The 23,279-nt window shown below is 43.0% G+C and overlaps 1 protein-coding gene across 7 annotated transcripts in view; it reads right to left on the reverse strand.

The window, feature by feature from the left end:
* The window catches only part of CADPS2 (calcium dependent secretion activator 2), a 350,035-nt gene that overhangs the window by 258,781 nt on the left and 67,975 nt on the right, over window positions 1-23,279 (reverse strand). For all 7 annotated transcript variants that reach the window (XM_079994071.1, XM_079994070.1, XM_079994069.1 and 4 more), the window contains exon 2: window positions 14,701-14,814. In XM_079994071.1, coding sequence (XP_079850197.1) covers window positions 14,701-14,814 — 114 coding nt within the window. The remainder of the gene's footprint in view (window positions 1-14,700; window positions 14,815-23,279) is intronic.

Genomic DNA, 23,279 nt, shown 5'->3' on the forward strand with positions numbered 1-23,279 from the left:
GTAGATTAATTAAACGTTGATTATTTACGTATTAGCAAACTTATAACTAAAATATACTATTTTGCAAAATCATGAATTTGGTCCTCTAAATTCCATCCCCTCCTTTCCCCCAACTGGCTGCTGTAGCAAGTCCTCAGCAAGCCACACATAATTATGCTAGGCTTTCAGGACCGATCATTGCCCTTAATTCAATAATCCAATTTTAAAAGATCAACTTTTAAGAGGATTTGAATTTGCGCTAGCCTCGGCACAAGGGAATCAGTGCTCAAGACTGCATGAGATTTAAAGGAATGCACTTGTATGGGGATCCCATTACCAGTGGCAGCAGTTGGAGCGCAGAGAGCACAGAAAAGCAATCCCCTGCCACTGTTTGCATGCACAACCAAGGATCAGAAATCTAAACCTGCGATAGGGATGAATGAATCTGTCAATTTAGGTTTCTCTCCATTTCTCATTTTTACATTCTGAAGTGCAGTTCACAATTCTACATCGCAGTGTGATTTTCTTAAAAGCCCACAGTAAAATTTGATACAAACACCTTAGCGTGAATTTCTTCTAATTACACACAAGTTAGTATGCAGTTTACCCCAATCTACACATTTTTTGCAAAGAATTTCTGGATGCTATTTTTCCATAAATATATACACAACCTTGGCATTTGGCCCTGGCGGAGCAGGTTAAAATGCTTGTCTGGTCCAGCATCCTTTTGTCACAGTTGCCAACCAGTTGTTCCTGGGAAGCCCAAAAGCAGAACGAGGGCATGATTCATTCAGGTACAGTGGTACCTCGGATTACAAACACTTCAGGTTACAAACACTTCAGGTTACAAACTCCGCTAACCAGGAAGTAGTACCACAATCATGCGCTGGCAGCAGTGGCGTAGCGTGGGGGGTGCAGGGGGGGCCGGCCGCACCGGGCGCAACATCTGGGGGTTAGGGAAATCCACGGTTAGGGGGCGCAAATCCACGGGTTAGGGGGCGCAAATTACTTGCCTTGCCCCGGGTGCTGATAACCCACGCTACGCCACTGGCTGGCAGCAGAGGGAGGCCCCATTAGTGAAAGCGCACCTCGGGTTAAGTAGTAGTAGTAGTTTGGATTTGATATCCCGCTTTATCATTTTATCGCTTTATCCTTAGGGTAAAGGAGTCTCAAAGCGGCTAACAATCTCCTTTCCCTTCCTCCCCCACAACAAACACTCGGAGGTGAGTGAGACTGAGAGACTTCAGAGAAGTGTGACTAGCCCAAGGTCACCCAGCAGCGAGTGGGGAAGCGAACCCGGTTCACCAGATTATGAGACTACCGCTCTTAACCATTACACCACACTGATTAAGAACGGACCTCTGGAACGAATTAAGTTCGTAACCTGAGGTACCACTGTACAGGCATCTTTGGTGTCAAGCATTTAGCTCTTGCAATGCATACATTTAAAAGGTAAAGGTAAAAGTAAAGGACCCCTGGATGACTATGGGGTTGCAGAGCTCATCTCACTTTCAGGTTGAGGGAGCCGGCGTTTGTCCACAGACAGCTTTCCAGGTCACGTGGCCTGCATGACTAAACTGCTTCTGGCACAACAGAACAACGTGATGGAAACCAGAGCTCATGAAAATGCCGTTTACCTTCCCGCTGCAGCAGTACCTATTGCACTGGCATGCTTTTGAACTGCTAGGTTGGCAGGAGCTGGGGCAGAGCAATGGGAGCTCACTCTGTAGCATGCATTCAAACTGCCGACCTTCTGATTGGCAAGCCCAAGAGGCTCAATGGTTTAGACCACAGCGCCTCCCGCTATATATATATATATATATATATATATATATATATGGCTGGGAGATATACAGTGGTGCCCCGCAAGACAAACGCCTCGCAAGACGGAAAACCCACTAGACGAAAGGGTTTTCCGTTTTGGAGGCGCTTCGCAAAACGAATTTCCCTATGGGCTTCCTTCGCAAGACGAAAGCCCATAGGGAAATCTCCGGGACAGCGGGGAAGCGCAGCGCGTCTTCCCCACTGTCCTCGGACCTCCTCTGAAGGCTGGCGGTGGGGCGGAGAGACCTCCTCCCGCCGCCAGCCTTCGGATGGCTGTCCTGAAGACTTGCGGTGGGAGGAGGGTTTTCCTTCCCACCGCCAGCCTTCAGAATGCTGTTCTGAATGTTGGCGTGGGGAGGAAAAACCCTCCTCCCACCGCAAGCCCCGGGAACAGAGGAGAAGCGCTGCGCGCCTTCCCCTCTGTTCCCATACCTGTCCTGAAGGCTTGCGGTGGGGAGAAAAGCTCTTCTCTGCACTGCCAGCCTGGCAACGGGTCTCCATAGGAACGCATTAATTGATTTTCAATGCATTCCTATGGGAAACCGTGCTTCGCAAGACGAAAAACTCGCAAGAAGAAAAAACTTGCGGAACGAATTAATTTCGTCTTGCGAGGCACCACTGTATTTATATATTGTCCAAAACAGGTTTGAACTCCATTTCATGATACTGCCTTCATAATTTTTGACCTGGCAACGTATCATGAATCATGATGTGTGTGTGTGTGTGTGTGTGTGTTTGTGTGTGTGTGTGTGTGTCCTATGCAAAAATCACAATGTAGGGGAAACTGTGAAGCTAGCCAATGTTTCTCTAAATTCCTGCAGCCCCTGTCTGCTGACTCATCTCTCCCCTGCCTTATGCAGGAGGCAACGAATCACAAGAGCAGGCACTGGCAATAATCACAATGCAGGAAAAACTGAAGCCGGCCAATGCCTCTACGTAGTTTCATCCTTATTTCAGACATCATGATACAATGGTATATTGCAATGTTTAGCTGGTGATATATCACAATGTTGAAAAGAACATATCGGCCAGCCCTACTTATTACTACAGTGGTACCTCAGGTTACAGACTCTTCAGGTTACAGACTCTTCTAACTCAGAAATAGTACCTCAGGTTAAGAACTTTGCTTCAGGATGAGAACAGAAATCATGCGGCATCAGTGGGAGGCCCCACTGGCTAAAGTGGTATCTCAGGTTAAGAACAGTTTCAGGTTAAGAACGGACCTCTGGAACGAATTAAGTACTTAACCCGAGGTACCACTGTAGTTATTAGAGCTTTTCCTGGTAGCAATTTTTTCCAGAAATTTTCAGGCTGAATACCAACACTAATTTAATGAACAGGTAAGTCCTAGAGCCCTAACTGTGGTAACTATTACTACTACTACTACTACTAATAATAATAATTTAATATTTATACCCCACCCATCAGGCTGGGTTTCCCCAGCCACTCTGGGCGGCTCCCAACAGCATATTAAAAACACAATAAAACATCAAACATTAAAAACTTCCCTAAACAGGGCTGCCTTCAGATGTATTCTAAAAGTCATATTGAGTGAAATTGTTTCAGTCTAATGCTCTGCAAGATGATATCATTCAGTAATATCCAGAGAAATGGATGTACCTTATAAATGAATACAAGGAAACTTGGGGAGGGAGGGGGGAATCAAGAAGTTAATGTAAGAATACCATTATGTCTCTAGCAGTTGCCTCAAAAATAGAATTTTTAAAAATCTAGGGATTCTTGGAACTTTAAATATTCTGCTGTAATGAGTGGCTGGTTCTGAGTGCTGCTCCTAACAGTTTTAAAACAAAACAGTAAAGATACAAGCATACAAAAATGTTCAGGAGGAAATGGTAGTAATGTTAGCTCCTGGTAACCATTTTCAAAACAAACAGTTACAGAAATAAAAATAATAAGCACATGAAAGCTTCTACTGCATGCAAAGATTCCTACAGGGTACTGTGGCCCAATTTTAATAACTTTTTTTTTTTGCTATCTCTTTTATTGTCTATATCCAGGGCTTATAATAAAAACGTGTGCATCTGCATGAAATAGATAGAAGTCACAGAATTCTAAAGGAAGCCCAGGAGAAAAAGAAGCATTTTAACTACAATCACATTTGTGCTTAAAATGCATACAGGAGAAAATAAAATTGAAATTTAGTATGATATAATGGCATTATAAATAATGGATAAAAGGAACAAGACCACAGCTTTCAAGTTTTTCTGCTGCAATACCTTTTTTTTTTTTTTTATAAAGATTTTTATTAATTTCCAATTTTTTAACAGAAACAAAAAACAACAAAAAACAGACAAACAAAAAACTCATATTTTCATAACCTTATTTTCATAACCCTCTTTTCCCGGACTTCCCCATACCTTTCCCTTTTTGCATCCTTAGTTTAGTACCATTATTCAGCAACCTATCTTGCCCAATTAAATATAAATTCGTCCTCCTTCTCTATTCCACCCTAAATTTTAAACCCAATTATCGCTGCAATTCTACGTCTTCTTTTCCCTCAGCATTTTAACACTCCTCAATTTTATAATAATTCTTAAGATACATCTTAAATTTCTTCCAATCTTCCTCCACAGTCTCTTTCTCTTGGTCGCGGATTCTGCCGGTCATTTCTGCCAGTCCCATAAAGTCAATCACTTTCGCCTGCCATTCCTCCAGCGTGGGTAGCTCTTGTGTCTTCCAATACTTTGCTAGAAGCATCCTTGCTGCCGTAGTAGCGTACAAAAAGAAATTCTTATCCTTCTTCGGCACCAACTGGCCGACCATACCCAAGAGAAATGCCTCTGGTTTCTTGTTAAAGGTGCACTTAAGCACTTTCTTAATTTCATTGTAAATCATTTCCCAGAAGGCCTTAATCTTTGGGCAGGTCCACCAAAGGTGGAAAAAGGTACCCTCAGTCTCTTTACATTTCCAGCATTTGTTATTGGGCAAATGATAAATCTTCGCAAGCTTGACTGGGGTCATGTACCACCTATAAATCATTTTCATTATGTTTTCTCGTAAGGCATTGCATGCCGTGAATTTAATACCTGTGGTCCATAACTGCTCCCAGTCAGCAAACATAATGTCATGACCTATGTCCTGTGCCCATTTAACCATAGCAGACTTCACTGTCTCATCTATTGTATTCCACTTCAACAGCAAGTTGTACATTCTTGATAAATTCTTAGTATTGGGTTCTAACAATTCTGTTTCTAATTTCGATTTCTCCACCTGGAAACCAATTTTCCTGTCTTGTTTGAAAGCCTCCATTATTTGAAAATAATGGAGCCAATCTCGTACCTTGGACTTTATTTTCTCATAGCTTTGTAGTTTAAATTCACCACCTTCTTGTTCTAAAATCTCAGAATATTTCGGCCAATTGGTTGTCATATTAAGTTTCTTTACCTCCTTAGCCTCCATAGGTGAAAGCCACCTGGGAGTTCTATTTTCCAATAAATCTTTATACCGTATCCATACATTATATAGTGCTTTCCTGACAATGTGATTTTTGAAACCCTTATACACTTTAACCTTGTCATACCAGATATATGCATGCCAGCCAAAATTATTATCAAATCCTTCCAAATCCAGAATGTCTGCATTTTCAAGAAGTAGCCAATCTTTTAACCAGCAGAAAGCTGCCGATTCATAGTAAAGTCTTAAGTCCGGCAGGGCAAACCCCCCTCTTTCTTTAGAGTCAGTAAGTATCTTAAACTTAATTCTGGGCTTTTTGCCCTGCCAAATTTAGATATGTCTTTCTGCCACTTCTTGAAACAGTCCAGTTTATCAACAATTTGTAATGTCTGAAACAGAAATAACATTCTAGGCAATACATTCATTTTGATCACAGCAATTCGACCTAACAAGGAAAGCTTCAGGTTTGACCATATTTCTAAATCTTTCTTTATCTCAGTCCAGCACTTGTCATAGTTGTCCTTAAATAGGTTCACATTCTTAGATGTCATGTTAATCCCCAGGTATTTTACACTCTTTGCCACCACTAACCCCGTTTCCTCTTGGAATCTTTCCCTTTCAACATTTGTTAAGTTCTTTTCCAGTACCTTGGTTTTTTGTTTATTCAACTTAAATCCTGCGACCTGGCCAAATATTTGAATTAATTCCAAAGCTCTTTTGGTACTAGTGTCTGGCTCTTGCAAGGTCAATACTAAATCATCTGCAAAAGCCTTTAATTTGTAATGTCTGGCTCCGACCTGAATCCCTTTTACCAGCTGATCTCCCCTAATCATATTTAACAGGACCTCCAGGACCGATATAAAAAGTAGTGGGGATATTGGGCACCCCTGACGTGTCCCTTTTTCTATAGGTAATTCATCCATAACCTTATCGACCCCCCGCCCCCAGCAATTCTCACTTCTCTATTCCACTTGTAATTCCCAATAAAGGTAAAGGTAAAGGTACCCCTGCCCATACAGGCCAGTCTTGACAGACTCTGGGGTTGGTGCGCCCATCTCACTCAAAAGGCCGGGGGCCAGCGCTGTCCGGAGACACTTCCGGGTCACGTGGCCAGCGTGACAAAGCTGCATCTGGCAAGCCAGCGCAGCACACGGAAACGCCGTTTACCTTCCCGCCAGTAAGCGGTCCCTATTTATCTACTTGCACCCGGGGGTGCTTTCGAACTGCTAGGTTGGCAGGCGCTGGGACCGAGCAGCGGGAGCGCACCCCGCCGCGGGGATTCGAACCGCCGACCTTCCGATCGGCAAGCCCTAGGCACTGAGGCTTTTACCCACAGCGCCACCCGCGTCCCTATATTTCCCAATACTTACCCATTAATAAGAGTTACCTACACACACCTGGCTGGTTAAGTATCAGCCTGTTGACTATTTGCATTAGGAACATTACCTTTATTGAGCAAAACTACTGGTGAATAGGCAAAACGTGAAACTCTAGCAGCCTTTATTATATATAAATAAAAGAGGGCCAAGCCCTCTTCTCCCTTTCCAACTTGGAGAGATGAAGCAATGGGGAAGGAGGGAATGCTTACAATTTTAACCTTCTGCCAGCATCTGCTTAGAAAACTCACAGGATGAAAAGTGCTTTGGAAATAAACATCGCTTCGCTCTCACTCTCTCTAAAAAGTCATCCAGGTTTTGTTAGTTGAGCTTTCAGAAGCCATTAGAATGGATGGCTTACTTCTTTGTTCCACCAAGGTTGTATTTACTAAAAGATCTACGTGACAAGTGCGGTTTCAGCATTCTGTATTCCCAGGTGTAAATAGGAGCTTTGAGGGAGAATGTATTTTGAATAGTTTCTGGGTGTTTCTTAAGGGTTATTATTGTGCACAGCGGGGGGGGGGGGGGAATCCAGCTTTCTGTTTAAATGCAGATCTAAAGTCAAACAGAGATATGATTTAATTGGTTAGAAGACAGTCCTTATTTGATGTACAGTGGTACCTTGGGTTAAGAACTTAATTCATTCTGGAGGTCCGTTCTTAACCTGAAACTGTTCTTAACCTGAAGTACCACTTTAGCTAATGGGGCCTCCTGCCACCACCACCACCACCGCCGTAGGATTTCTGTTCTCATCCTGAAGCAAAGTTCTTAACCCGAAGTACTATTTCTGGGTTAGTGGAGTCTGTAACCTGAAGCGTATGTAACCCAAGGTACCACTGTATTCTAGACGCCTTGGGGAAATAAACCTGAATACTTTTGTAAGCCAGAAAAGGTTGAGAAGTAGACCTGCTCCCCATCCTTGTGGTAAGCTTGGGCCATTTGACTACAGATAGTCAAATAGGGACACGGGTGGCACTGTGGTCTAAACCACTGAGCCTAGGGCTTGCCGATCGGAAGGTCAGCGGTTTGAATCCCCACGACGGGGTGAGCTCCCATTGCTTGGTCCCAGTTCCTGCCAACCTAGCAGTTGAAAAGCACGTCAAAGTGCAAGTAGATAAATATGTACTGCTCCGGCGGGAAGGTAAACGGCATTTCTGTGCACTGCTCCGGCTGCGCCAGAAGCAGCTTAGTCATGTTAGCCATATGACCCGGAAAGACTGTCTGTGGATAAACGTTGGTTCCCTTGGCCAGTAAAGCAAAATGAGCGCCACAACCCCAGAGTCGTTCATGACTGGATTTAACTGCCAGGGCTCCTTTACCTTTACCTTTTTTAAAGTCAAATAGCAGTCCCCCCCCCCCCGCTGCCATATCAGCTAAGCAGTTCAATCTGGACCACGCATAAGCCTGAGAGGCATTAGGGCTCACATTGGGCTGGTTGATGTATCTCAGCTACTTCTTCCTTCCCTAAGGTGGGAAGAAGCAGCCAAGATAAATTCCATGCATTGTGATATTATCAGCATATCACGGTATTTAGTAGGGCTGCCATACATCTGAGATTTCCCAGATGTTACCAGGATTTCAAAGGCGGAAATGACATCTGGGGGAAATTTCTAGAAGGTGGTGGTTTTACTTTTTGAAATATGGCAACCCTATATTTAGCAGCTGAAATATCACCATGTTGAAAAGCAGTTACAGTATCGCCCATGGTTACCTATTGGTGACCAACAGCTGTAGCTGCTATCCTGTTCAGTATCAGAGGAATCACAACCAATTCAGACATATAGAAGAGAACAACTATTGAATACTACAGCCTAGGTTCTGATACTCTCCCCCCACTTTTAGGAAACCGCCACCCCCCCCCCCATCACTCTTTGGATTATGTAAACAATATAAAGGTTCTTCTGTCTGTTCAGGAAAGGAGAAAGACTAGTTGGTCTTCCACTCGTCCGGACTTTGTACCTCACCCATAATGCTTATCTGAAGATTTCGCAACCACATCAGGATGAAGAAATGGGCACTGGGGCCTAAAAGTTTGATCTGCTTGCCCTCCTGTCCTCCCTGCCCCCTTCAGGCCTATGGGGAACAGATTGAGAAAGCAGGAAGAACTCACACATGGCCAGCAGATAGGTGATATGTAAGGACAGCAGGAAAATTCCTTCATTTAGACAAAATAATGCATATTCAGTAGGCACACCATAACACAATTCCTCATAGGGTAATAAAGGAAAAGAAAAGGCCTATTTACATTTGAAAGCAATGAGCTAGACAATGAACTTACGTTTGCTAAAAGTGAAAAATAAATAAACTGAGTAATTAGAGGAAAGTTTTGGTAACAAGGGCAGATCAGACAGTGGAACCAATTCCTTAATGAGGTAGTTACTGCTAACTAAACAGAAGTGTTGCAGCCATAATATTTCCCATACAAGCAGAGCGGGTAATTAATTTCTTCAGCTATGATGTTTTATTTAAGGCATGTCTCCAAAATGAAAGAAAAAAGGATATTGATATTACCCTCACCCCTCAGCACAACTACAGGCTACTTTTAGCCGTTAAGCAGTCTCTTTACTGCTCAGGTAGATCGTAAGGCAGCCTTCAAAAGGGAACATGATAAGAACAATTGTTCCGACAGCATTACAACTATTTCTTTAGAGAATACAAGCTTGTAAAAATCCTGATTTCCCAGTTTGCCCTTTCAGTATATTACTGTAGTAGAAAATGCAAATTGAGCAAAGCCCTCGTACCCACTCTTTCCTCCCTTCCCCCAATATCAAACAAGATTCCTGTCAAGAGGTCCTCAGTTACCGGAACAGGCCATTTTGAAGGCATAAATTTGCTCTCCATTGGTTTTCATCAAGCAATCATGAACGCTGATTACATAAATTTAGCACTTTGCTGCTCATTTTTCTTTATGGGATTTCAGCCATGGATACATTGTCCTGTTTTTGCAGTTTCTCCACTCAACATACAGTGGTACCTTGGGATGAGAATGGGATCCGTTCCAGAGCCCCGTTCACATCCTGAAGCAAACGTAACCCGCGTCTGCGCATGCGCGGGTCGCATTTCGCCGCTTCCACGCATGCACGTGACATCATTTTGACTGTCTGCGCATGCATGTATGGTGAAACCTGGAAGTAACGTGCTCCGTTACTTCCGGGTCGCTGCGGAGCGCAACCCGAAAATACTTAACTTGAAGCACATTTAACCCAAGGTATAACTGTACTGCCCTGCTCAAGTTTACATAAAAATTAGTTCATGATTTGACAGGGTACAACTTCTTGAAGATTCGGTGTTGCTCATTGCAACAGAGCGCTCTCAGACACATTTCAGTCGCAAGTATGCAAATTACTATGACTTTTTAAAAAATGGTCTGGGAAGTGGGGTGGATTGCATTGGCTGGAGTAAGAAGCAGAATGTTTAAGCATTTGCTCACACTGGACTAGCAATTTGGAGTCTGGACCCAAGGGCAATGCAGAAGAACAGTCAAGACCAAGAAGACCGACCAGACATGCAAGCATGATAGAGCTCAGGTAAACCTCCTTGATCAAGCAAAGCTCAGCTGGAGTCAGGCATAGGCCAGCAATAAAAAACACAGTGTTTGTGAAGTGAACACTTTATTTCAAAAGACCCCGAAACAGTGCAGGCCTAGCGATCGCAGCAACTCTTCCCAGTAGGTCTTGCCCCAATGAGGCCATTGCAAGGACTGAAGGTTCCTGCCTTCCCACAGCCGCCTACGCCCCCTCTTCTCCAGGGGTTTTTCCAAGCAGTTGCAGACTGTGTCTGCATGCAACCAAACTCTCCTCAATACTTTATATTTCTCTGCGTATTCTAGGAAACCAGCGGGGAGAGGAGGTGGTCACAGCAGGAGGGGGAGACCCCCTGGCTTCTTCAGCAGCCTGCCTCCTCTGCAGCCTCCACTTCTGCCTCTGATTCTGGACTGCTCTCTGCCACAGTCTCTTCCTGCTCACTAAACCCTGTTGCCCTTTCAGCTTCCAACATGTCCTCCTCCCAGTCTTCTCCCTCTGACCACACATCACCCTCCCACCACCAATCCCCTGGCTCTGAGCCTTCTTCCCTTGCGGGATCCCTAACTGCTGCCTCCCACCACTCCTCTGCATCCAGCCAATCCCTGACATCTAAAATAGGAAGGGATCATTTTTAATACTCCTTCCTGAGTAGGAAGAACCAATGGACACTCTGGGTGGGTGACGTCAGGCCAGTTCTTGGTGGTTCTTCCAAGAGTCTACAGTTACTCAGTTTCACCACAAAGAGCAGTAATCAGCAGCTGCTGAAAAAGTCCACAGATCTCCTGTTTTTAGATCTTGCATTATGAATGTAGGGACAATAATATACAGTAGTCATACCTCGGGTTAAATATGCTTCAGGTTGAGCATTTTCAGGTTACGCTCCATGGCTACCTAGAAGTAACTGCTTGTGTTACTTACGGGTTTCGCCGCTCGCGCATGTGCAGCTGCTCAAAATGACGTCACACGCATGTGCGGAAGTGGCAAAATGCGACCCGCACACGTGCAGTCATGTGTTACTTTCTACTCAGAATGCAAACGGAGCTCCGGAATGGATCCCGTTTGCCTCCAGAGGTACCACTGTACGTGCTTTGGTTAATGACACACATGCCCTTAACTACTCAGAAAACCCAGCCCCTTAAAATACTATTAGTAATAATAAAATTTAGATTTTTTTTAATCCTATGCTTCTTCCCATGAGCTCAGGACGGTGCACAGACTTACCTTTCCACATTTAATCCTCATAACAACCCCTTGATGTGGTTTGGGCTAAGAACGCAACTGCCTCACCATGTGAGCTTCAAATCTAAGCAAATGTTTGGTCCATAGCCTAGTCTAATACTAAACCTGAAATCACATTGCTTCTAAAGTTATCACATACAGCAGTACAGGGCCCAGACTTTAGTGTCCTTGCAGCAGACATCTATATACCCAACTTTGTACTCATACAGTTCTACCCCTCCTATCCATTTTCCCCCCTTTCGTTGAAAGTATGCCTGGTTCCCTACAGTATATACTCTAAACAAAGCTTCAAAAGGCTCTATAGCATTCTGTTGTCAGTTTCCTGGTGTGGAAGGGAAGAGCTAAGCCTCAAGCTGGTGCTTAGGAGAGAAGCATTTCTTCTGGCACACAGGAAACCAGAGAGTAACCAGTGCATTTTGATTGGCACACTAGGGTTTTCATTCTTCCAGAATACAATCCTTCCCCTCCTAATACTGGCTTAAGGCTTGCTTCTCTTCTCTTGGATTCTACTTCTGGAACTATCTCTTCCTCTCTCTTTTGTTGCCAGTATGCTTTCAGACTCGATTCTTCTAGTTTCCCCCCATCGATTCTGAGTAGATGTTGTTTGGAATAGCCAAGACCAATGGCATTACCAGTGGCACAGTACTGCTCTCTTTCAAGTGAGTTATTGCATAACTAAATGATCGCTGCAAGCACAGCCTCTCTTCTGCTGATAATTAGCCTTGTGATCAAGGTCTACTTTGTACTGGGAGCGTCACCAAATTTGCGCTGCAGGCCTGCTCTGTAGAATTGTCTCAAAGTGAACAGCCACCAGAATTAGGGAGCATATTCTTCAGACATTCAGTTGGTCTATTTGTTCACTGATTCTACAGCTTGCCAAAATAGTCCATGTCTCAGTGCTGGGCCCGTATTACAAAAGGACTGTAATAAAATGTTCCCATTGGGGAAGTGCTCCTTTATATCGCCACAACAAAAGCTTGTGACTTGAAGTCTATTCAGAGTTCTGCAGAAGACTTTTTAAGCTCTTCATATGCCATTTATAATGTGGTATCATCTGTAATATGGGCTGAAAGCAGGAGGAAATTTACCTCTCCATCCTTAAAGGTAAAGGTAAAGGTACCCCTGCCCGTACGGGCCAGTCTTGACAGACTCTGGGGTTGTGCGCCCATCTCACTCAAGAGGCCAGGGGCCAGCGCTGTCCGGAGACACTTCCGGGTCACGTGGCCAGCGTGACATCGCTGCTCTGGCCAGAGCCAGAGCCAGAGCCGCACACGGAAACGCCGTTTACCTTCCCGCTGGTAAGCGGTCCCTATTTATCTACTTGCACCCGGATGTGCTTTCGAACTGCTAGGTTGGCAGTTCGAACTGCTAGGTTGGCAGTCTCCATCCTTAGCAATCTATAATTAGGATTGCAAGCCTTTTGGCTTCAACCTCATGGTAAAAAGAGATGTTTTTTGAAAATGTTACAGCAAGAATGGGAAAAAATCCAGGGAAAGGCAGAAAAATTAAATAGAAGCCAGAATAAAATCTGATTTTCAATTTCCAAGGTCCTAGATCAATGTTCTTCAAAACCTGATTTCTGGATTTTCATATTTGACAGATATTTTAGATGCTGTAAAGCAAGCGCCACTGTAGTCAGGGCCCTCTATAATACTCCTAAAAACATGAAAAAAATTAAAAACACATAAAATATATTAGTAAAAAATAAAATATATTGGTATATACAAAATAAAACATATTAGTATATATAAAATATATACTCTAGCTAATAATACATCATATCTTTTGGGGTCTTTAGTACTGAAAAAAGCTGGCTAACCCAGCTGAAAAATTGCTTATTAATCTTTGCAATCTCTTGGGATGATTCTGTGGTGTCCACCAATAGATATCTGTTTGTGCACTGCACATATATGACCTGCAATGAATGAATGCCATGAATATGCTTTAATTATTCTATTGATTGATTGAGTCAATTATTCCGTTATATGTAGGATATGATGAGCTATGCTCGGGAAACATTTTGCTGCAAAAAATGACATATTCCAGCTCATGCACTAAATTTATGATGGTAGGATCAATGACACAAGCAGAAGTTCCAGAATGAAGATGTTCCACTCTTCTTCAAAGGGTGTTTACTTGAGATAGCTAAGAAGTATGCAGAAGACAGGATGAAGTAGCTTAACTCTCAGATGGATCAACTTTGGTGCAAAGTGATGAATGTGGTAAGGTACTGATGATGAAGTTTCTATTAGGCACTTGGAAGGGTTGGACCATATGGAAACAAGGAGGTACTGCTGCTTGGATAAGTAGATAATCAGCAGATTCCAGCCTACCAGTTTATGAAAGCTTAAAAAGCTGGTCGTATTTCAGTGCCTGATTGGATTCTATTTCCATTTGGCTTCTTGTTGACTGCTTTATGGGGACGGCAGTCTTCTTTTCTCCTAATTCGCCAAGTCAGGGAAGTAAGCAGGCCCAAACATTCCAAGAGGAAAATTTTGATTGGCTCAAGTTCTTTGCTTATCTGTGTTGAGTATTCTTTCAGCAGATCTTTATACAGTCCTATCAGAATGTAGGGATAGTTGTCCAAGTCCAAATATTATGCTCTTGTGTTGTTCAGCCACTCCTCCAACTCAGTCAAGTGAGGGGATCCGGCCTTCTCTCCTAGCAGAGGGGATTGGGTGGGCTCGTTTGTCCTAGTTTCTGAGTTTCCCGATAGTAACTCCTGCCTCGGTTAGGCCTCAGGGACTTCGTTTTCTAAAGTTAAGCTGGTGGTATCTCGAATTCAGATTTTGAGAGTAGGGATGTCAGAGAATTCCAATGAAAACAAGAAACAGGAGTGGGAATTGTCTATGTTCTCTTATTCATCTCAGGTAAATCAATCAGGATTGGTATTATCTACTGCAATATCACCATAGTGGACAGTGAGACACATAACTTAATTGCTGGCAGAAGGCAAACTGCAGCAGAACAGAAACACTACTGCATATGACAAACCCAGAGCGGAGTAGAAAATGATGCCTTCTTACATCCCTAGCTGAGAAGAATGTGTCAAAAGGTGACTAGACTTGTGGTGGACGGGGCAGCAGATCAGCAGCATGTCACCATCAGTGTGGGGGAAGGGATAACATTTTTTGGTTGTTTGGAAAATCTTATGTGAACTCTGTCAACTCCAATCCCTAGAAGGCACCAAGCAGAATTAAGATATTGTATTCACACAATTAAGTAACCTTGAGCTCACACACTTACAAATACTACTATAATATTGGGGGCGGGGATTTTTACACACATGCTTAAGTTCCCACCCATTTTAGGCACTGCCCCAGGAACAACCATGCTCAAATTACCTCATAGTAACTTCGAACGGCGTTACAAAATGCTTCATCAGCCACAATTTGTGTCTCTCCATTTAGGAAGGCCTGAAAGCGCTCCTTCACAATCTGTAGCTGTTGCTTGTTCAGCTGGAAAGAAAGCAAAAATTCAGTCAGCAAAGCTACACATTTTGATTCGTTCCAATATTTAAAAACTTAGTTGTCCCACACATCAATTTCCTCCTTTAACTCAGTATGCCATTACTTTCAATAATTGCTAGCAACCACACCTGGATAGATAGATATTAGGGCTGCCATACGTCTGGAATTTCCTGGACATTCCCGGAATTTGGCAGCGGTTCTAAATGTTCAGGAAATTTAAATGGCAGTCCATTGTGGGAGTGGGTTTTTTTGCCGGAATTTAAAAAAAAAATTGTTTAAAAACTGTTTTGGGGGGATATTTTGGAGAGAGAGAAATCGCTCAACAAATGTAGGCAAAAAATAAAAAGCTCAACAACCTTTGTGTCCAGATTTTCACTTCCGGAAATATGGCAACCCTAAGATAGATAACACAATTTTGTTTATTCTACAAAATCTATGTAATTTGTTATACAGAACAGCTTTTATTTCATATTATGTTAACCTACAGTCACACAATAATTTCCTACTACTTTTACCATTTCCCTGGTTAAAATGGACTCATCCCCTATGCTTAAAATCTGAAAAGTTTCTAACTGCACAGTGGTGTGAACACAAAGAGATGGAGGGAAGGGTGTGCATGTTGCTGCACTCTCACCCCCAACACACACACACATTCACTGTACACACTTTAAGCAGCAGAAATGAGCTTATGTGCATGTTGGGAGAGATGTTATCAAGGCAGCAGCATGAATAGAGACTATAGGACATATTACAAGAATACTACGAAAATCAGGAAATTTAAATATACTCCCCCCCATTACTGTGAACCATTTCCCCACCCAGAATCCCTAACTGGGACAAAACATGTCCCAGTTTTGCCTGAAGATTTTTCAGAACGATTACTCCGAAGATCAGCAACTAGCTTAACTGCTCAATCTAAACAATGCAGAAAGAGAAACCATGTAACAAAGGCACGCCCGAAAACAAGTTTTTGTTTCTTCCCTTCCACAAAACCCAAACAAGAATGAAAACCTGAAGACTTGTAGCACTAAAGGCGAACAATTACACACCACTTTTGTACATCAAAACCCACCATAAATAATAGTTAGGAGACAACTGAGCCTGGTTTTTGGATCAAAACAGGCTACATCTTCATTGAATACAGATGTAAGAGCTTGGGCTTGGGCAATTAAATACTTCCAGCCTGCCTGTCGGAAGTGATATTCTGGTCAATCTGTGCAGGGGTTTCAAATAGGGCAACCCCTGCAAGGACTGCTGTCTGGAGGAGTGCCATCAGCCCTGGGCCATGGCTGGGCATGAAGACATGGCCACTCCGCCCCCCCCCCCGAATCCCTTTAACAGGATACCCAACATTTGGAGGGGCAGACAGAGACTACAACCTTCCCTCCATCCCAGACTGAGGTTGCTCCGATGCCCAAACAAGTTGTGATGATTGCTATGAGGTAGGCAAAACCACCAGGCTGGATCCAATTTGACCAGGGTGCAAATTCCTACCTGGCAGAACATGACAGCCACCTTAGCCACAGCAAGATCATAAAACCATCACTTGAATTGAGGGAAGTGTCACAGTCTGGTTCAGGGGCAATCGAAGTCCCGGCAGGGGACGTCAGGACTGGGGGCAAGATGGTGGGGTGTGAGCAGGAATGGGGGTTCAGAAGGCAGAAGTCTGGAAGCCAAGAGTCCGAGGGTCAGAGAGCCGGGAGTCATGAAGTCAAGGGTCCGATGATCAAGAAGCAAGGAGTTAAGGGTCCGAGGATCAAGAAGAAGGGAATCAAGAAGCTGCGGTTCGAAGATCAGGAAGCAAGAAACCAAATGCAACAAGGAAGGAAGCGTGTTACTGTGGCAAAGAGCCAAAGGGAAATGTTGACCTTATATCCCTTCCCAGTTCTTGCCACCAGGTGCTGTGAGTTACCAATCAGCCTCACCTGTGAGGCCACGGCTTGCCTCTTCAGAACAAACTTAGGAAGGCCCCAGTCCTGCAAATCCCTATTGGTCACAGGGCCTGGCTCCTGCACACACACCTGACAAGAAGGCGAGTGGGGAACCTGACAAGGGAAAGAACAGGTAAGGGCTCCAGGTGTGGGCTGTTTAAATGGCCAGATTGTGGACCTGAGAGAAGCCTTCCTGCTCCATCAGCTCTACCCTGTGCCCCAGTCTGCATCTGAGCCTGCACTCCCATTTGCCAATCCTGGGTGTAGCAAGGATTCAGCTCCTGATAGGCGGCATGGGCATACATCTGAATCACCCGACTGGACTGGATGCTGATCCCAGTATCCCCCGTCAGGGTCTTGGAAGAGCCTGCGCTGCAACGCACGGATGAGCAGACTTGAATTCAGTTTGTGTGGCTTTAGAACAGGTATAGGAGGGGAGGGGATATAATAAATAAATAATAATAATACAGCGGCACCTCAGGTTACAGATGCTTCAGGTTACAGACACTTCAGGTTACAGACTCCACTAACCCAAAAATAGTACCTCAGGTTAAGAACTTTGCTTCAGGATAAGAACAGAAATCGCATGGCAGCCGCGCGGCGGCAGCAGGAGGCCCCATTAGCTAAAGTGGTACCTCAGGTTAACAACAGTATCAGGTTAAGAACGGACCTCTGGAATGAATTAAGTTCTTAACCCGAGACACCACTGTATTGATAATGTATTATTTATTATTTATACCCTGCCCATCTGGCTGGGTTTCCCCAGCCACTCTGGGCTGCTCCCAACAGATTATTAAAATATACGATAAAACATCAAACATTAAAAACTTCCCTAAACAGGGCTGCCTTCAGATGTCTTCTAAAAGTCAGATAGTTGTTTATTTCCTTGACATCTGATGCGAGGGCATTCCACAGGGCAGGCGCCACTACCGAGAAGGCCCTCTGCCTGGTTCCCTGTAACCTCACTTCTCACAGTGAGGGAACCCCCAGAAGGCCCTCAGAGCTGGACCTCAGTGTCTGGGCCGAACGATGGGGGTGGAGACGCACCTTCAGGTATACTTCAGGTATTGTTTTGCTGTTCTGTTTTACTTATTTACTTGTTTTTGTCTTGTGTTTCATTCTGTGAGTCGCCCTGAGATCTTATGATGAAGGGTGGCATATAAATCTATTAAATAAAAAAAAAAAATATTGGAAAGCTGCGGCCCTCCCGAGCTTCATAGAGTCATAGAATCGAAGAGTTGGAATGGACCAAGAGTGTAATGTAAGAATCTTTGTTGGGTTCCAAACTTCCATCAGCTCTAGTGAGCACGCTCAAGTTAACAACATCTGGAGGACCACAGGTTCTCCATTCCCTCCATATACATTTCAGGCATCCTGAACTGGGAAGCCCAAAACACTAGCCTCTAAGAGGGCATCAAGCTTTTCTAGCCACCTGACAAATGTGGTCTATACTTTCCTCTTCGACAAGACTGTGTCATCTTGAAGCTGGTCATTAAAATGTTTCCCTGACACATGCTGCATCACAAATAAACCGCTGACAAACAAATGCTAAGCTTTCTGCCCATTTCCTGCAAAAACACGCACAGAATTGTTTTATTAGGCAGGCATAATGTTTATTCTTCTTTGCGCAAATCAAAAGGCACTGTTTGCTAATGAAGGCACATTACATTTTGCCATACTCATATTATGCTAAATGGTTTCACTGTTCTCCGAAATGCTTTGCAATTAGATACTGTTACCAGCTCTGTTTAACTAATACTTTAATCATTTGTAGCTTCGTGTTGCAAAGCAAATAAATAGATGTTTAGAACGTTGAGGTAATTTTGATCTGTTTTAGTATTTTAACTTTTGTATGTTTGAAGGGAGGGTTGTGATTCTTCCCTTGTTTTACCTTTTAGGGGTATTTTGCAATTGGCGAATGAATTATATGAAATATAAATAAATAAATAGCTGCAGAGATATCACTGCCTTTGTCAATCTGTGTGACTCTGTTTTCTAAAAACGCAGTATCTTCTGAGTTAGTCGCTGCTGTCTTTCTCCTATGGTTCTTCTAAAATATACAGATATGCCAGTAGATGGCATAACTCTTTTGTGGCTGAAGCCCCTTTTTCTAGTAACAGCAAGCAAAAAAACGCTAAACCGGGTATTTAATTTCTCCTTACAGAAACAGGCAAGCAAAACCCCACAAACATAAGAACTGCCTCTGAGATTCTTACTGCGTACAAGTAGTTAAGAGGATTATGATTCACTACCCAAAACAGCAAATGCAAACTGATGAAATATGCTGGGAATGATAACTGCAACTACTGTCTGAACTTTTTAATCTCCATCACTTTTAATATCTGTTACAAGTGTATGCAGTTGGGCAAATGACTAAGTGGTTATCTCCTGCTTCTAAAAATTAGCGCAGAATGATAAAATGCAGCAATTACAATGGCACCACCACTACCCTCCAAAGAGAGGGGTGCAAAAGATGGTACAGATTTGCATAAAATTAACATTTCCTCATTTTTCTGTATGGACAGAAATTCTGAAAAAAATTACTGATACAGTGCATCTCACCATAGAGGAGGCATCTCACCATAGAGGAGGCAACTGTTCAGCCTGTTGTCCAGGTGTTTACTGTTGATGAGCAAATTTTTGAGGCCCCTGTTATCTGTTCCTAGAGTCATCACTACTTGAACTAGTTAGTCCTTCAAGTAGAGGACTCCTTCAAAGGGGCTACTCTCTTAATAGAGAGCGGTCTTCTGTAAAGGAAGACAGGTGACCACTAGAGCAGCAATACAGATCACTATGGCTGGCTTCGTCATATTCTGTGGCTGCTGTTGCTTCACCCATAGTTACTGGCAGGTTCTGTTGCTATGGATTAAAGACCAATCCCTCCATGCGCCACCTCAGCATTTAAAGGACCCCTGGATGGACTATGGGGTGTGGCATTTATCTCCTCTTTCAAACCGAGGGAGCTGGCGTTTGTCTGCAGAGGTAAACAGCGTTTTCATGCACCTTGGCTTCCATCACGGTGTTCCGTTGCGCCAGAAGCGGTTTAGTCATTTTCACAATACTTCCTAGTTTTTAATTTGGGTGATGAAATGGTTCATTGGTTACTATATCCTCAAAGACCAAAGCAACATATTTATTGGTATATGAACCAACTTTTTAAAAGAGGTACATAAAAATATTTCCCACCTCTCTTAGGCCAATTTCAGGGTTGTTGTTTTTTTTAAAAAGAATACCATTTGCTTTTAAGCCTTCTGCATCCTCTGTTGTTTCGTTATTAAGCCTCTGAAGCCATCTACTGTGTGTTATTTTAGATTATCCATTTGTGTATAATTTCTTAAAAAGATGAAAAAGCCTAGAATAACATTCAATTTACACCTTGAAATCAAGATCAGTCACAAAAAGCACACACAAACACGCCGTCTTCACCACCACAAAAACAAAGAACCAAAACTTCAGAGGTAACTGACACACACCAGTTCTTCAGACAGTATTTTTCTTCTCCTCAAAACTCTCACAAAAACTACAGATATTTAACTTATTTCTAAATGTGGAAATCCTACTTCAGACAGAAGTCTAACTTAAATACTTCAGACAGAAGTCTAACTTAAATACCTGAAAAGCGCAAAGGACAAAACAAAAATTCTGGAGCAGCGTAAAAGACTAACAGATTTCTTACATCATAAGCTTATGTCAACCAGAAAAAAACACAAAGAATGAGAGAAAAGCAATTCTAGTGGAATATCTTCCTCACGCGGAGTCACCTGTCATGGAATGCTAATGCCACCTTACCAAGAGGTTGAGTTGGGAAAGTCTTACCAACTAATAAGGTTTCCAGCCCTGGCCCCATATTAAAATCCTTTGCAGGATATAGTTTCTATTTCTTGAATGGACAGCTTAGTGGCAGAAAACCTTTCCAATTAGTTATGTGTTCTGCATTGGGCATCTTCCCATTTCACCCAAGCACAGATGTGGCTATAAAAGCTTAGTGTGGTTTCTGCAGGCACAACTTGTCTCATATAAAACTTGGGTTTAATCTTCTTAATAAGTTAGTAAAGGAAGAAAAATAAAATGCTGACCTAACATAAGGATACCAGAAAACACAGTTATTCAGGGAGGACTATCAAAAGTTCTAGATCCCCTCAAATGTGCATTTGTCCTTGCTGAGTTGTCAAAGAGTCCCCCCACCAAATGTTATTTTTATTATGTATTCATCATGATTTATGCTCCTGGGAAGTTGTTATGCAATTACACTTTCAGTATTATTTGCCCCTACAAAAGTTTTGGGGCAGTCCTACTGCTTCATTTGCAACGAGTGCCTTTTAAAGCTAAGTTAAGAGCTTTGAGAACCTAAAGAAGAAAAGTCACTTGATCCAGGAACAGTCTACTTATATATTGGCCCATTCCAACCTCTTTTCCTTAATGGCGACTGCTCCTGCTCAGGCTGCACAGACAAAGCTTTTTGTTTCCTGAAATTTGTTCCGATTTGCAGATAAACTACAGTGGTACCTCGGGTTACATATGCTTCAGGTTACATACGCTTCAGGTTACACACTCCACTAACCCAGAAATAGTGCTTCAGGTTAAGAACTTTGTTTCAGGATAAGAACAGAAATCGGGCTACGCCGGCGCGGCAGCAGCAGGACCCTGGAGATGCCAGATAGGACCAGCAAGGCATTCTGCCACCTGGGCACCAGCTTCTCCGAGCTTCTGCTGTTGCTTTAAGTTGCTTTTTTTGCCACTGGTGTGGCCGGTGTCATGTGGCCAGCATGACTAAGCCGCTTCTGGTGAACCAGAGCAGCGCACGGAAACACCAGAGCGGTACCTATTTATCTACTTGCATTTTGACGTGCTTTCGAATTGCTAGGTTGGCAGGAGCTGGGACAGAGCAACGGGAGCTCACCCCATCGCGGGGATTCGAACCACCGACCTTCTGATTGGCAAGTCCTAGGCTCTATGGTTTAACCCACAGCACCACCCGCGTCCAACTGGCCCTTGTAACCTGAGCTAAATAGTTTGCGACAGATATGGGAACATGGGTCGGAGAATGTTATCACTAGTAAAGTAAGCACCCCATTTATATTAGGAAACACTCATCAAATATAGCACATTGACTAGTTGTGGGGAGAAACAGGCATCAATCACTACATCAAACTTCCAGACACGCAGTTTTAATTTAACAGCAATCTCTTACTGATCCCTCCAGGCCTTCCAGTGTACCTGTGAGGAAATGCTTAACTTGTGAGTCATTAAACCAGGTAGAAATCAAGCAATACAGTTCTACCTTAATTTAATACTCTGGGTGGCTGTTACAATCTCCGCCTTTTCCTACCGCAACAGATTCATTTAGTTATAATAGCATACATGTTCTTCTAGAATTTAATAACCAATGCGTAAGTTTCATGTTCTAATTTTAATAGCTTTATAATATATCCTCCATATTTTGCACTGCCAGCTTACCCCCTGGTAACAATTTCTGACTGATGTGCTACTAGTCAGAACTAGTTCTAGTATCAATAACGTTAATTAGATTATCAAGGGGGGGGGAGGCAAGAAAAGTGGACAGGGTTGTGCAACACAGTGTAGCATTTTTCTCCTTTATTAAGAGCTATGGTAAACCATATAGAACTTAGGAAAATTAAGAGAAAAGTTCTCATCGACAGAATAAAACAGAGAAAATAAGCCCAAGATCCACTGGTTCCAAAGTCTCATTGCAGAAGCTCTTTGGTTTGGATTGCGATGGTTTGCACAGTTGACATAGTTTGTTTTCACTTCTCCCATCCTATAAAGCTTGCTGAGGACTGAAGGGCAGGGGAGAGGGAGAAATGTCTCAATATATAGTATTTTCCTCAATCGACGCTTCTTCTTGTTGGAACATTTCTCTTCTTTGTTTGTATAACCTAATTAATATTATTTCTTTTTATGAAAACTAGGGTCCCTGCAATCCAATTAATGCAGACCCCACTGAAGGGTTTCTGGACTTTAGTTTTAACACATTCTTTTCTGTCAGGTTTGTACAAAACCTTACCACCAAACTAAATGCAGTGGGAGGTATGTCATTAGAAACCACCTCAGGGTTTTAAAATGAAATAGGACCACAGCATGACATGGAGAGGTCATGGCCTCCCCAACTATGATCCCAATGAAAATCGCTCTCCTCCCACCCTGCTATTAACGTGTTTTTTTAAAAAAAAAAAAAATCAAAAACCCTGCTGTGATTTGTAATGATGTCTTTAGCATCACATCTAGATCTGCTCTCTTTTTTGTTCTGGGTAACTACACGAAAAGAGGGGGTGAGGACCACTCAGAAAGAGCTGCCAGCTCTTTAAAGATTGGTTTAAGAATTATAAAGTGACTCACTTGTTCCTAAACAGGAACTTGACAAAAACAACCCGTTTAAATTACCAAACCTTGGTTGCAGGTGAAGAGGGGCATGATGGAAAATCCCCATTCGCTTCAAGATTCTGTTTTTTCTTGGAGCTTTGCATCCAGGACAAGGTGGGTCCAGAGAACACCAATGCCTAT

This window comes from Podarcis cretensis, assembly GCF_951804945.1.
Source record: "Podarcis cretensis genome assembly, chromosome: 10".
Classification (NCBI taxonomy): Eukaryota; Metazoa; Chordata; class Lepidosauria; order Squamata; family Lacertidae; genus Podarcis; species Podarcis cretensis.